We start from the raw sequence: 15,263 nt of genomic DNA on the forward strand, positions 1-15,263 counted from the left end.
AATCAAAGTCATATATTTGAAGTTATTACAACCTGGCCCGAACAATCTCACATTTGTGAATACTAAATTCAAAATTCTATCAAATATTTTTTTGAAAAATCACAATATTCTCAAAATATAGTATTCTATAAGTCCAGTTTCATTTCCCACAAGAACAATATTGATCTAACCTTCATATTTCAAGTTATATGGTTCATAGTATACATAGTTTGGATTAATGTACAAATAAGGCAACATAATATTTTCCTAGATTTACCCATTTAAACGAAAGAATTAGCTTTTAATTAAAACTACAAAGTTGCAGTAGACATCCTAAGTTTTCATTCCTGTAAGAATCACTAAATTCGGATAAGTGAAACTAAAAAAAATTGATAAATACAGAGCTTACTCTGCACCAAAAATTGTGCCTATGGATTCCATTCACAATTCAATTCATCTAAAAGTATGATATTGGGCTGATTCCTTCTGTCCAGGCCCAACAAGCATAGGCCTCTAATCAATCTTTATATATAATTTATTATAAAAATAATAATAAATTATAACGAGCTCTTATAAAATTTGGCATAATTATAATACTTCTTATTGTTTAAAAAATTATAAATACCTTCTGATATTTGATGAAATTTTGTAATCCTTGTATGTTACTATCTATAAATTATCAATTTTGCCCTCACTAGTATAAAGGTGCTAAAAAAATACTTTGGTGTATGTTACTTATTTTTTCGGCATCATACAGATGGCTCATGGTTGACACTCGCACTGTTATTTTATATTGATTAACCCATATTGATCGTTTTTCGGCACACCAATTTTGCTTGTGATATATATAAATATAAATGATAATTGATAAATGGGTCAATCGGTAAACTAGATTTAAACCTGTATCATTTATTTATTTATTTGAGAATAACCTTTTACAATAAAGACAATTTCAATTTTGCCAACATATCCTCGAAAGATATTAGGTTCAATATTTCTGTTAGCGGCGAGTTAAACAGAAAAAATTGTAAAAATAAAAAAAAATCAATAACAATAATAATCATTTTAATTAATAACTGAACAAATATAAGGGAATTTATTTAAAATACTCCACAATTACTCACATTAATTAATGATTATTTGGCAAAACTTGTATATGTAAACGTGGAGCGGTAATTTTCTTTTTCGTTGGGTAGTGAAACAAATAGGAAAAAGAATTCGCACTTTTCACCCCCCTGAATTTCCTTTTATACCCTCACCATAAAGTTGCAACACGCGGTGGGGCTCATGATGGCTTAATCGGGAATTAGATAAAAGATCAAGGGCAATGACGCGACCGAATTATATATATGAACGCCAAAAATAACCCGTCCCTATCATTCACCCGCATTCCTTAGTTTGGAAGCTGGCTGAAAATCAGTGGATAAAGATTGGCAGATATATAGCTATACCTCTCTTCCTCTCTCTTCCAGACCTATCGCGATCTGCTTACCACAAAATATCGTCCATTTATCAATTAATCACTCGAATTTAATGTTTAATTGAACATCACAATCGACATTGGAGGAGCTTCGTGAATTTTTATCCCTTTCTCCGGTTTTGGGAAGGTGGGAATCTCTAACCCTTGCTTAATTTTGAACGAGAATTTAGTTTTAATGCAGTGTTCGTGTATGAACATTCTCTGATCGTGGTGTGGTTGCTTTTCTGTTTTTTGGTTGCACTACCTCTTTGGAATTCTAGGGTTTATTAGATGTCCTCTTGTTTTACTGTAAAACGTGGTGGGTGTTTTTTAGGTTGTTGTGGTTGTATTTTGTGCTATATTGTTATAGTCTTCGGTTTGTTACTTAGGGATGGGAGTTTGTTACTTAGGTTTGTTAAGTTGGATGATTTGGTGAATTATATGATGACTAGTCTGGCTTGTTTTCCCTGTCAAAAAAAAGTATGGCTTGTTTGGATTTAATTGGTTGTTCTGCTGCGTTACCTAGGGTGTTGCTCTTGTTTTTGTGTACGCAAACTTGAATATGATGCCTTTGGCTTCTTTAGTTAATAGTGGACTACACGTATTCTTTTCTCAGCTTTTGTTACTGCAATGGTTGTATGTTGGGTGAAATAACTTGCATGAATTCTCAATGAAATTATGACTAAGATGATTTCAGTGTGTTGTATAGACGAGCTTCTATAGATTGAGAAAATAGTTATTGTTGATTGCATTTTTTTATTTTGATTAGACAACTGGACTTATGAGAGAGGTGAAGGAAAAGAAGAGAAGCTTGTAGAATGCATCACATTTAGAATGTTAACTGCATTGTGTTGCCCCTTTGGGCAAGTATTCTACCTGGCAAGCCTTCTGGTTGATTCCTTGAATCTCACTGGGTTTTATAGTGTTAGGTGATATTGAAATATATAAAATGAGTGTCACACGTATATGTGAGTAAATCCACAATAGAATTTTCTTCATATTGTTTTGATCTTGCTAAGAGTCCTGTTGCACTGAGGTGATCAAGAAAATCCAGGAATTCCTGATAAGAACACTTCACTATGCTGCATGAATAGTTGATTTCTTTTTTTCCTTTTTTTGGGTTTTGTTTTTGTTGTTAATCTTGGTTTCTTGCACATTGGCTATGGAGCACATTTGGTTCACATAATTTTGGCAAGATTTACTAATTTGTTTGATGAGGAACTAGGTTATGCTTTCTGTATTTGCACTCTTTTATGTTTTCTGGGAGTTACCTACCCTGTTGTCTTACTTTTAGATTCATCTAATTTCTCCTACTTTGTTCTGTGTTTGCCTGCGTAGCGGACTCAATAAATTTTGAAGCATATTAGTATGGTATTGATGCTAAGGGTCAAGTTTCATTTTGTAATAAATGAAACATTAGAAGAGTTTCTCACTAATATGGTTGGTATGTGAAGTAGGCACACCGGATGTGGATATGCCGCCCCTTCTTGACCTTATGACTTCAAATACTGCTGCAGTATGTTGCTATTAAATGATTTCAGATTTTGAAATGATGCTTCATGTTCTATTGTGGCATAAAAAAGTGATGTTGTTTTTCCAATATGAGCTTTTTGTACATGGAGCTTGTCATAATTCTGTTGCAACCCTTTACGTACCTAAGATAGGAGAGAAGGTTGTTAGTATAGCAAATTGTTTCTAGTGTACATGTTGCTTGCAGTAACCTGCACTCTCTCTCTATCTCGATAGTGCTTTTCAACTTTGGCTTATATTATATCATGACTTGGTGAACATACTCTAACATGATTGATGGTAGTTGTCTCTCTAAGGTACCTGAATGACAAACAATTGTTGCCACTGAGTATGGAGTTTGATTAGCTTTCTTGCAGGTTTCTTTCTCCGTAGGTCATGTCCCATCAGGTAGGAAATGAAGCTGATGACATGGAAGAGGAATATGAAATGGAAGATGCTGATGATGATATGGATGATGAGTTCCATGGCAGGGATGCTGGTGGCTCAGATTCTGATATGGATGAATATGACTATATGGTTTGTTCATAAGTAATACGTGTAATTAACTTTGTGTTGCAATCTTGACTTTTGAGCTATCTAATTATAATGTTTTGTTTTACTCAATTTACTTGAAGAATGTAGAAAACTTATCATGTTTCTTGGTAATCATCTCCTCTTCTCTCTCCTCTTTTCAGAATAACAGAATGCAAGATACAACGGCGGCCCAAGCTAGGAAGGGGAGAGATATTCAAGGGATTCCCTGGGAGAGGCTCAGCATAACAAGAGAGAAGTATAGGCAGACTAGACTAGAACAGTATAAGAATTATGAGAACATTCCTCAATCTGGAGAGGGATCAGAAAAGGTCAAGCCTTTTATTTTGTTGTTCTAGTTGTTCCATTCACTGTACCTTTCATTGGCTTTATGTTCCTTGTTGCTTATAGTTCTTAACTCTTTGTGGTTTTTCTTCTTGCAAATAGGAATGCAAAACCACTGAGAAAGGGGCCTTGTACTATGCATTCAGACGAAATTCAAGATCTGTGAAATCGACCATTTTACATTTTCAGGTTACTGGAATAGTTTACGTGAGCATAATTGTTTTATCAATGTATATTTTGGACATTCTGATGTCTTAGATTTATTTTTAACTGCTAGAAGAAGTTCATGACTCACTCTTGAATAATGAGTACATTTATCTTGTCTAAGAGAATGCTTGCTCAATGCTACAGTAGTTTTCTTTAATTAGTATTATTTAATGTTTATTTTTGAATGTTGTCTGAGGTCGTAACAAGTGTTCCCTTTTTTTTTTCGAACTTTAATTTCCCTATCAATTAGGTTTGAGCTAATTATTTCACCATTCTGCACTGTTAAGTAGAAGATGAAATGAGACATGGAGTTAGATTATTTGATGACCTATATATGAAGATGCTTGAGGGGCAGTTGTTAGCATGGGTTGATAAACATTATCATCGTCTGGTGTTAACGAAGCAGCATAAAAGTTCTGTTGTATACTGCGCAATATATCTTGTTTTATCCTAAACCGCAAGTGAATATTTAATTATGTCATGCTTGACATAGCTGTTTTCCCTGACTTGAGTTAACTCTGAGGATGATATGAACACAGAGGAAAGATGAACGTCTGTCATTACTTGGTGGGTTGTAGATGGCAACTGTGGCTTAGCGGTAGCTGGATAAACAATTAGTTCTTTATTATTTCGTCCTACCTGATCACTTTCTTGTGTCTGATCTGTGTTTGTGTGTGGATGTGTGTGTTTGTCTTATTCTTTGTTACTATTACATCTTTTACCCAATGTTGAAGTTGAAGCATCATATCTGACTCTGACCTGTAAATTCACTGCTTTTGATACAGTTGAGAAATTTGGTATGGGCTACATCAAAGCATGATGTTTACCTTATGTCACATTTCTCAGTTATGCATTGGTCATCTTTAACATGCACCAAGTCTGAAGTTCTTAATGTCTCGGGACATGTAGCACCTTGTGAGGTTAGTTATCGTGGTGTTACTGCTTTCTGTCTATCTACACATGCACACACACATCTATATATATGTACAACATTCCCAGAGGGATCTCCCCGTATTCTGTCAGTAATTAGCTGTCCAGTTTCAATATCTTGTCTACCCAATGCAGAAACACCCTGGAAGCTTGTTGGAAGGATTTACGCAGACCCAGGTCAGTACACTAGCAGTGAAAGATAAGTTGCTGGTTGCTGGAGGATTTCAGGGAGAACTTATATGCAAGGTATGAATTGTTTGTTCTTAACTGGATGCAAATAGAGCAGTGTTGAAAATTTCCTGTGTGTTGGTCTTAGTTCTAGTTGATAGTAGGCTGTTTGCACTCTCGGAGGTCATCCTTTATGCTTATGCTTAGTCAAGTAGTTTCAGGATTTATTGAGAATAATTTGGTAACTTGCAAACTGCTTTTTCTTTAAGTTAAACGACTGTGATTTCAATCCATTGATAGCTTTTTTCTGTTTAGCTGATGCTGAATCCTTGTAACTGCCCTTCCATTCAGTTGAATTGACCACACTCTAAATATTTAAGTATTCAAGCAGATAAAAGCTGGTGTTTTTGTTTTCATACCAAAATAGGTAATCCTACTGTTTTTTTTTTATGTTTCTAGTTGGTCATTAGAGCTTGAGGACAGAGTTCCTTAACTTGATTGTTTTAGCCGTTGTCCATGCAAACTGTTGCTTTCAGTAGACTTGTTTTTAAGCCTTTTAGTTCTACCTGTTTGACTGCAGTATCTAGATAGACCAGGAGTTTCTTATTGCACACGGATGACCTATGATGATAATGCCATTACGAATGCGGTTGAGATATATACATCTAGCAGGTATCTGCTCTTCTGTTTACCTGTGGTTGATATTAATCTTTCCCTCTGTATCCTTTTCTTTTATTTCCTTTCCTTCTGGGCATTTCTGACGGTTCATTTCTATCTTTCCAGTGGTGCAGTGCATTTTGTAGCTTCAAATAATGATAGTGGAGTTAGAGACTTCGATATGGAAAAATTTCAACAGTCTAACCATCTTCGTTTCCCATGGCCAGTTAATGTGAGTATCTGTCCCCAGCTGTATGTGTATATGTGTTGGCTATACATGTGTATTTATTCATTAATTTGTTCACACACCAACATATACATGACATTCCAACCAGTTGTTGCCAGTTAATGAGAGTTTGCCACTGTCCATGTGTATGAATTGATATGGTTGCTTTCTGAAAATTTGTTTTCCATTTGCAATCTTTGAGACTCTGAGAGCATTGTCCCTGATGCTTCCTCTATCCAAGACTTGAAACTTGGCATTGTTGTATCTGAATCAGTTAGGATGTCAATTTTATGGTTGCCCATGAGAGGGTAGGGATCCAAAATTCCAATGTTAAATTGTGATTTTTCTTATATATTATTCTCAACCTTTTTCATTGAGGGTGGTGGGGGCAAGGCATTGGTGGAACTGTAATGGGCTCAGAAGATAACAGTACCCCTTGGGTAGAAATACCTTAAATAACATATGGACTTTCTTATATGTTTAAGCGCCCCATTATATATGCTTAGTTTTGTAGTGATTTTGGCTTGTTTTCACTGTTGATCGTTGCAGCATACTTCTCTAAGTCCTGATGGTAAGCTTCTCATAATTGTTGGAGATGATCCAGAAGGTATATTGGTGGATTCCAGGAGCGGGAAGGTATGTGAACTTTCCGTTGCACCATTTGCGAGAAAATAAGAAGCATTATGCTGGAACTAATCAACCTACTTGCTTGCAGGCAATTACATATTTGCATGGCCACTTGGACTACTCATTTGCATCAGCATGGCGTCCTGATGGCATAACATTTGCTACTGGGAACCAGGATAAAACCTGTCGAATTTGGGATATTCGAAATCTATCCAAGTCAGTTACTGCCTTGAAGGGAAACCTGGGAGCTATTCGATCCATCCGCTACACATCCGATGGCAGATTTATCGCCATGGCAGAGCCTGCAGATTTCGTCCATGTTTTTGATGTTGAAAGTGGGTACGAGAAGGAACAGGAAATTGATTTCTTTGGTGAGATATCTGGCATCTCGTTTAGTCCCGATACAGAGTCTCTTTTTGTTGGAGTCTGGGACCGTACGTATGGTAGCCTTCTTGAGTTTGGCAGACGCAGGAACTACTCATACCTTGACACTCTTATCTAATCTTGTCTTATCAACGGCAGGATAAGTGTGTGGGCATGCCTCTTTTATACCTTTTGTGCAGTCCTCAACAGGGGTCGAGGGTGTATAGTGAGTGATGTTGTGCAATGGAACTTTATCCGTGTATTAGTTTATAGTGGCCTGTGAGTGTCAATAAGGTGGTAAAAGGGAGAGAGTTGTATAGTAGGGTAGGTCGTGAACATTAGCAGAAGTTGAGGTGGGGTTCTCCACTGCCTTCTGTAATTTAGTTGAGGTTTTCATTTGCATCCCACTGGCACTGGGAAGCCTTCTCTGTCTGGGTGTCTGAAGTATGGTATGTGAGTTTCTCATGATTAATTTCAAAACTAATTGGGGAGCGTTTGACTTGTTTTAATCCTAACATGTTATTGCACCAACCAACATTTTTCTCTCCTGAATTTCATTCGATTGGCCACAATCTGAAATTATGCAGTGGGAAAATACACCTTAAAGATCTTGGAACTTGCAGCGGTATCTTGGACTTGCTTAAGGTTTGATCTGCAAAATTCCAATTTTGTAATTTAGACAACATAAAATGCATATGATTTGTACTAGGAAAAGAGACAGCGTTGATAAAATAGGTAGGAGTACAGTTTTTTTTGGCCAAAGGTACGACAGTCTTGAAAAAAAAAAGCTATTTATTAATTTTTATAGTGAACATCTCTAATGATCTAAACAGAACTGTTGATCCTTTTGGAAAAGAACGCTACTCCTGCTGTAATCTGTCGAAGAGGGGGAAGAACTGGAAACTGGAACCAAAGCATCATATTCATGTACTCCGCACGAAAAAAGAGGTGGACCCGTTTTAGGATCGGTGGGTTTTGAACTCGACATGAATTGAACCCGCAACCTTCTGATCTGGAATTGGATGCGTTACCATCGTGCCACGGACCCGTTGGATATAGCATGCTTCACGATTTTACTAGTCAGTAGTTAAATCAAGAAGCAGCAAAGAGAAAAATCTGTGATCCAGGAAGAACCAATGAGAGAGAGGCAAGTAAGCATGCAAAATCTTTCTTCCCTCCTTCCCCGCCTCACAAAATCCATTTCTTGTTTCTCCTACCCTCCATCACCCAAATTATAAACCTCATCCTTTCATCATATTAATCCCCACAACACCCTATCCAAACTTCACCACCGATCAAAACCCCTCCACCGCCTCCCCCCCATTCCTCCACCACTCATCACCACCATAATGGCCTCCACTTTGTTCTCCACGCCAACCTTCCAAGGTCTCAGACCTCTCAACAAGCCCACCGACTCCACCCCCACCCTCTTCCTCACGAAACCCACCTCCGCCTCCTTCCGCCGCCCCCTCACTACCCCCAACAAGCGCCTCTCCATAAAGTCCGAGCTCAGCCCATCACTCGTCATCAGCCTCAGCACCGGCCTCTCCCTTTTCTTGGGCAGGTTCGTCTTCTTCAACTTCCAGAGGGAAAACGTTGCCAAACAGGGCTTGCCCGAGCAGAACGGCGTTTCTCACTTCGAAGCCGGAGATGTTCGGGCCAAGGAGTACGTCAGCCTCCTTAAATCAAACGACCCCGTCGGATTCAACATCGTTGATGTTCTTGCTTGGGGTTCCATCGGTCATATCGTGGCTTACTACATTCTTGCCACCTCTAGCAATGGCTACGACCCTAAGTTCTTTGGTTGATTAGGTCCAACCCAACACCTTTCGTCCTTAATTCTGTAATTTCAACTTGTAGCTGTTGTGTATACCTGGGAAATCTACCACATTATTTTGGGTGTTTAATCTATATTTGTTGGCTTAATTTTGAATTCAGTGTGGTGTTCTTTAGTTGTAGGTTGGACTACATTTACATAAATTATGCCAAAACACTTCCATCTACTCAATAGCCATTGGAACTTTCTCAGCCTGAAGGCAAGATCAGAAAGAAAATTAAGAGCACAACTCCAAAGCAGATTTAAGTGAGATGGGGCAGAAAAGGGCACTTCTCACTCATTTCCTGTACACAAGTTCACAAAACATTGGGACTGGTGGGATAGCTTTCCTGGTAGAGCATAGGACTGAAAACCCTCATGTCACTTGATCAAATCTGGTTTCTGTGACGAGGTATGCCAGATACATATTGATTTCGAATCTAGATCATAATAGATACTTCTGCTGATCTTGGCGAGACATACACTGTCTATTTTATATATGAGTAGAGTTTCTTAAATTCTTAAATAGAGTATCCAAACTGGTTTAATGAAGTAAGAGTCAAGTTGAAATAAACAAGATTTGGTCCAGATACAATCCGGGCTATAGATTTTGACATGTACTTCCGCAACCAGAAAACTCTAGCATGATCCAACACCATCTCAGCGAATACTTTCCATGTATACTTCACCAAATTATAATTCGAGATCAGTCAATGTCTGCAGATTGATTAGAAATTACCAACATGTAAGTTCTTTTGTTACTTATCAAGAATTCTCATGGAGTCCCAATAAACAGGCTTTTCCATGCTTCCTTCCTAGTCTCTTGCTGTTAAGCTGCAAAACAAAATGCATTACTTGTCAAAGTTATGAACTGATTATACAGAGAGAAAGAGTTGTGAAATTTGTTCAACTGGCGGCAAAATAAACTAATAAGCAACTCCGTTAGTACAAAGGAAACAAGAGACCTGGCTAGATCTCAGCACATTGCCAAGTGCAGAAAAGGTGGACGTTCCTCCTCCTTCACTCAGAGTAATATCAACTTGGTTCAAGATTTCAACTGGTTCCACTGTCCCTTTTCCCTGTCTCTCTATCCTGTTTGTGGTAAATCAGAATCACTCTCAGTAAACCAGCGGTGCAAACATTGGGAAGTATACAGTAAAGTTCAATAACTCAAAACTGTGTGATTTCACGACTCTTCCAGCACACTTAAGCTATCAAAGCTGCACACTTACTTTGATCTAAGGCCTAATACTTCATGCCGACATAGCAAAGTAACAGCCTCCAAGTTCTCCTTTGTGCTGCGACCATTAGCAAGTACAGATTTGAGACATTAATGCTGCAAGCTGCGGTCACTTATAAACCTCGATCTGAGCATAAGGCCTGATACTTGATGCAAGAAAACAAATAGATGTCCGATTATCAATTCAAGAAACATATGGAGGAGAAATGGTAGACACAGAGGAATTATAGTGACAAGGCATTCAATTCTTGATGTCAGGAAAATCAAATTAAATTAAAAACATATGTCCTTGTTTCAACAATCTTTTTGTAATTTGTGTCTTATCCATATCAAATTTAGACCAACCAATTACTTGGCAAGTATTTTGTGAGAGGTTTACTTTGGTTCCAACTCAATCTTTTTTTTTTCTTTTTTTGGGGGGTTTTCCAGGATATGGAGAGAAAAATGAAGCCAAACTGCCCAAAATTCAGAAACAAAAAACAGGAATTAGTGAGAACAGGGGCGTTATTTTTCCTCTTGCTGGAGATTTATTGTTAATGGATATTTGCGTTATTTAATTAAAAAAACATATATTTATGTATATTATATCAATTATCATTAAAAAATTGTGATAAAAATAATATTACTCATGTAGTCTGAAAACTGAAATCATACAAGAAACCCCACATTGATGAGATTGTTGGACCATCTGGAGATGGCATTCAACTTATGTCTGAAATATTTTAAAAAAATAATAAAAAATACAATTTTTTAAAACTAGATAACTAAAATAACATAAAATATAAATAATTCAATTTATTCAAATAAAAAAAAGGTTCCTTATTTCTTTAATAACCAAAAAGTCTGAAATAGGAAAAATTTTATATTAAGAAATAAAAAACCATAGATAATATAATGATATAATTTCCAAACCATATACTAAGATTTATTATATATATGTATTGTGGTTTCGTATCTCCTTCCCCAACCCCCCAAAGTGAAATCTTGGAAAACCTATTTATATAATTCTCATCAGACGCTAATACGAAGAATTATTATCATTCCGACCTTTATGTAATAGAGCTTAAATTTTTCCCTCGCCCACAACCAAATGTCCGAATCCAACGTCCCAGTCCCACCTGCGGAAAAGCGTACGACCAAGTACAGCACCTACCCCAAACCGGAAGCTGAGTACCAAGAAATTATTCAAAACCCGGATATTTTCTTGCAAAAGCTCCAAGCTTTTCACGTTTCCTATGGTACCAAGTTCAGGTATTTCACGTTTCCGTGTTCTATTTATGCTTTCCTTACTCTTTTTTGTGTGGGTTTTTGATGTTGTGGTGGGATTTTTGAGTTCAAGGTTGTAGGTTGTTTTGCTTGCCCATGTTGCTGGGAAGGTGGTGGAATTTCTTGAGTGTTGTTCTTGTAGTAATGGTTACTGTTGATGTTTGGTGAGTTGAACTGTATGAGATCCCCTAAGGTCGTGGAGAATTTAACTAGATTGAGAAGCTATATTGTTTTCAATGGCATTTGATAATTATCCCATTTGGGGATCGTCAGTAAAAACTCATATATTGTACAAATGAATGAGTAATTGAAAAATAATTATGTTCTATATCCACTTTGTGGCAAGAGTTTTAAGATATGTGTGTACACTGTATTGTGTTCAAGAACAAGCAGTCGATTTTGACAAAAAACATTTAAAATGTTGGTTTATAGTAAATTAAATTTTTAACTATTGATTGGATGTTATGTAAAAAAAAAAAAAGAAAACTTATTAATATCCAATAATTATATCAATTTTATTTCATATTTTACGCTAAACATATGCGTAGAGTTTTAAAGTTATCCAAATTTTGATATTTTCCCCTATATAAAATAAAGAAAAGAAGCCTTACTTTTACTGATTTAGTCCCAGAGATTCAATTGTATTGGATATTAGACAAATTCTTTCTTTGTTCGTTTTGACTGAATTCTACAGTTTCAGTAAGGAGTTGAAATATAGAAAGTTCTCCGTATCTTTAGGATCTGGTTCATGGAGCAAATGTTTGAATCGTGAGTTGAGCTGAACTTAGTTCCACCATATCACATTCTTTGAGAAAATTAACTTTGATCTCTGAAATGCAGTAAAACCATGGGCTCATGTTGGTGATCAACACTAGGTTTTAAATACCTGGTGTTACAATGATAGATGTGATTTCGGATTGTCAAAATTAGTGTTTGCACGTTTCAACTGTCTCACCTGCATGTTGTAGTTGTATGTGTATCTTCGACCTGTTTTGGAAATGATCACATGTCTAATTGCTACTGCATGAATGTTGGAGAAGATTGTAACTATATGAGCAATGTATTGGGGTTACATCTCTCATTGTTTACCTTTGTTCTTTGCTATTTAGGATCCCTACTATAGGAGGAAGTCGTTTAGATTTGCATCAGCTATTTCTAGAGGTGACCTCTCGAGGTGGCATTGAAAAAGTATGCTCTCTCCTCTCTTTTATATTGGTTATTATGGTGCAATTTACTTTTCAAATCAAAAGGTAATGTACTCTAACACGGTTAATGATGCTATAATCGCCACTGGTAATTACATTCATTTTTGCATTCCTTCATTATCTCCACAACCCAACAAATTAAAGTGTTTTCTTTAAAGATTGCCCCCAAAACTCAGGATCCGAACATAGGACCACTTGAACTAGGAAAATCAGAATATTAAAAGATGCACTTTTGAGTCCTATTATAATAAATCGTGGAGTGCATTTGTATATTTTGCTATAGTATTTAGGTGAAAGGAGTATAGGAACTCCCGTCCGTGGTAGCACATATGAGGTGCTTGGTAGTTGTCAAGAAGAAATTTGTGAACCATTAAGAGGTTAAACCGATTTTTCTGCAAGATCAATTTTATTAGGAGCAGATAGTGGATGTTTTATTGATGACCTGGAAAAGCTTGTGGAAGTTGGACATATCTAACTGCTTTGCTGGGTTTGAATTTTACTGATTTGCTATGAGGATAACTTACAGTGATTTTGTTTGATTTCCATACTTGGATACACTGCCAATTTTTATGTTTAACATGTTACAGGTCATAAGAGATCGCAGATGGAAGGAGGTTACCGCAGCCTTCAAGTTCCCGACTTCCATTACCAGTGCATCATTTGTCTTACGAAAATACTATCTTTCGTTGCTTTATCATTTCGAGCAGGTGTATTATTTCCGGAAAGAAGAACCATCCATTTCAGAAGCTGGTATCTTCACAACCCTCATTATGGTTATATTTCTTTGGGCCTTTGAGTTTTTCCATATGGCATAGCTAATAGCAGTCTCTAAACCTTTGAATAGGTCAGACGTTGCCGCATGCTGTTAATGGTGGTGCTGCAGCTGATCAACTTCCAGGTGATGGATTCTTTTGCAACTTTTTACGTGGTTATCTTTAAACTTTTACCGTTTTAAAGTATGTTGCTGGAGTCTTGTCTCAATACTATTAACTGTTTATTTTGTGTTGACAGTAACATGTGTCTGATCTAATGTAATATGCAGCGAGTCCTAACCTGGAGGATGGCAGTTTAATCACCGGAACAATAGATGGAAAATTCGATTATGGGTATTTAGTGACAGTGAATCTCGGATCTGAGGAGCTAAAGGGCGTCCTTTACCATACATCTTTGGAACTAGATGTATCCCAGAGCTTTAGTGCTTCTGGTGACCCTGCTCAACGTACCCGGAGAAAGCACCAGATAGCCCTTAGGGACCCAGCTCATCCCAAGCGAAATAGAAGCGGTTATACTTTCTTTTTCGCTGAGCAATATCAGAGACTGAGGCCTCTATACCATGGCCAAGAAAGAGCTATCAGTAAAAAGATTGGACAACTATGGAGCAGACTGACGGAGGCCGAAAAGCAGGTACTTAGTTGGGAAACTCATCTGTTGCATATCTCTATTTCTTCTTGAAAGTCATATAAGCGGTTGTTTGCTGATATTATTAGTGAGCCAAATGGGAAAATACTTACCCAAAACCAGACTTGGCCAAACCAAACCAATCATAGAGCAAGTGTAATACACTTGTGATGTGATTGGTCATTTTTTCTGAACTATAATACACTTGCCATACAATTGGTTCAGGTTCAGATTCAGCCAATCCCGGTCTAGGTTAGAATTTTCCATCGTGTTGCTAGTTAATTCATCTCTTTCCTTTTCAAAAACTGATATTGGGAGGACCTTGTTGGGGTAACCTTTGTATTTGCTTAGGATTCTTGAAGTCTGCAGTAGTCTGAAAACTGAACTACAATCCAAAGAGAAGAGAACAACTCATATTTTTTCGACTCATTCTTTATCTGCGGTGGTATCAGGTATATCAAGAAAAGGGGTTAAGGGACAAGGAAAGATACAAAGCTGAAATGCTGGAGTACAAATCATCCCAGCATCCACAACCTTAACAGGCCCTCCTCTCAGTAACTCAGGATCTTTGTTCCTTACGAAATCCCTTCTCCATGTCCTCGTGCGGGTTCGTCTTAGCAGTGGTTGTCGGTTTTTTGCTTCGTCTTTTTTATTTTCATTTGTAGAGAAACGACTGGGGAAATTTCGCCACGAGGCGTCTCCACAACCGTGCTTAGCTGTTGCTTACATAGATTAGTGTCGTCTGTGCACAAAGACTGACCATGGAGATGTCTGTATCTATACTGAAATTCTAATGAAGTAGCTAAAGACTAATGCTGATTGATGATGACATTGCCAAGTGGTGGCTGTGTTTTGGTTTAGTCAATGTTCAAGAAGTTATCTAACTTAATGTTTGTGGGCTGCTGCCGGGACACACACACACCAGTCTCAACATTTATGTCATGCTTATGTTGACTGTGATGAACTCTCTGGCGTTTCCTCCAGAGTACAACTGTCCCTTCTACTTTGAACTGAGAAATTGTTCAAACTCTGTGTGTGTGTGTCTCTCTCTCTCTCTCTTTTTTTTTTCTAATTAATACATTGAATATTTTAAAATCAATTAATATACAATTATTACAATATTCGCAATGCTATAATTTTAAATTAACCAATAAATTCAAAATAAATAAAAAAACCAACATACTATTATCAAAATAAATTCGTAATTCTATATTTGTAGAACATGAAGTCATAATGTTTTTTATGGTGATATCTGAATTTCACCATTTCAACAAGGTATCATGGATTTTTGACCAATTACTTGTTATCTTTTTAGGCCCCTTCTCAAGGTGCATAGT

At 37.0% G+C, this 15,263-nt stretch overlaps 3 protein-coding genes across 4 annotated transcripts; all 3 read left to right on the forward strand.

Annotated features, from left to right (window-relative positions):
• LOC105175034 (uncharacterized WD repeat-containing protein C2A9.03-like) lies at positions 1,359–7,505 on the forward strand. Of its 2 annotated transcripts, none has more exons than XM_020698264.1 (10): positions 1,359–1,586; positions 3,314–3,484; positions 3,643–3,810; positions 3,926–4,012; positions 4,816–4,950; positions 5,096–5,206; positions 5,709–5,800; positions 5,912–6,017; positions 6,561–6,647; positions 6,727–7,505. In XM_020698264.1, the coding sequence occupies exons 2-10, from the start codon at positions 3,344–3,346 to the stop codon at positions 7,138–7,140; spliced, it is 1,341 nt and encodes a 446-aa protein (XP_020553923.1). In that variant the 5' UTR covers positions 1,359–1,586; positions 3,314–3,343; the 3' UTR covers positions 7,141–7,505. The 2 variants fall into 2 exon arrangements, with proteins under 2 accessions (XP_020553923.1, XP_011095642.1); XM_011097340.2 differs by having other exon boundaries at positions 3,325–3,484.
• LOC105175035 (photosystem I reaction center subunit V, chloroplastic) lies at positions 8,201–8,984 on the forward strand. Its single transcript, XM_011097342.2, has one exon. It carries the CDS (start codon positions 8,351–8,353, stop codon positions 8,807–8,809), a length of 459 nt encoding a protein of 152 aa, XP_011095644.1. The 5' UTR covers positions 8,201–8,350; the 3' UTR covers positions 8,810–8,984.
• LOC105175036 (high mobility group B protein 10) lies at positions 10,984–14,815 on the forward strand. The gene is made up of 6 exons (XM_011097343.2): positions 10,984–11,308; positions 12,433–12,511; positions 13,116–13,278; positions 13,373–13,426; positions 13,571–13,932; positions 14,379–14,815. The coding sequence occupies exons 1-6, from the start codon at positions 11,148–11,150 to the stop codon at positions 14,463–14,465; spliced, it is 906 nt and encodes a 301-aa protein (XP_011095645.1). The 5' UTR covers positions 10,984–11,147; the 3' UTR covers positions 14,466–14,815.

The sequence above is a fragment of the Sesamum indicum genome, linkage group LG12 (genome assembly GCF_000512975.1).
Source record: "Sesamum indicum cultivar Zhongzhi No. 13 linkage group LG12, S_indicum_v1.0, whole genome shotgun sequence".
Classification (NCBI taxonomy): Eukaryota; Viridiplantae; Streptophyta; class Magnoliopsida; order Lamiales; family Pedaliaceae; genus Sesamum; species Sesamum indicum.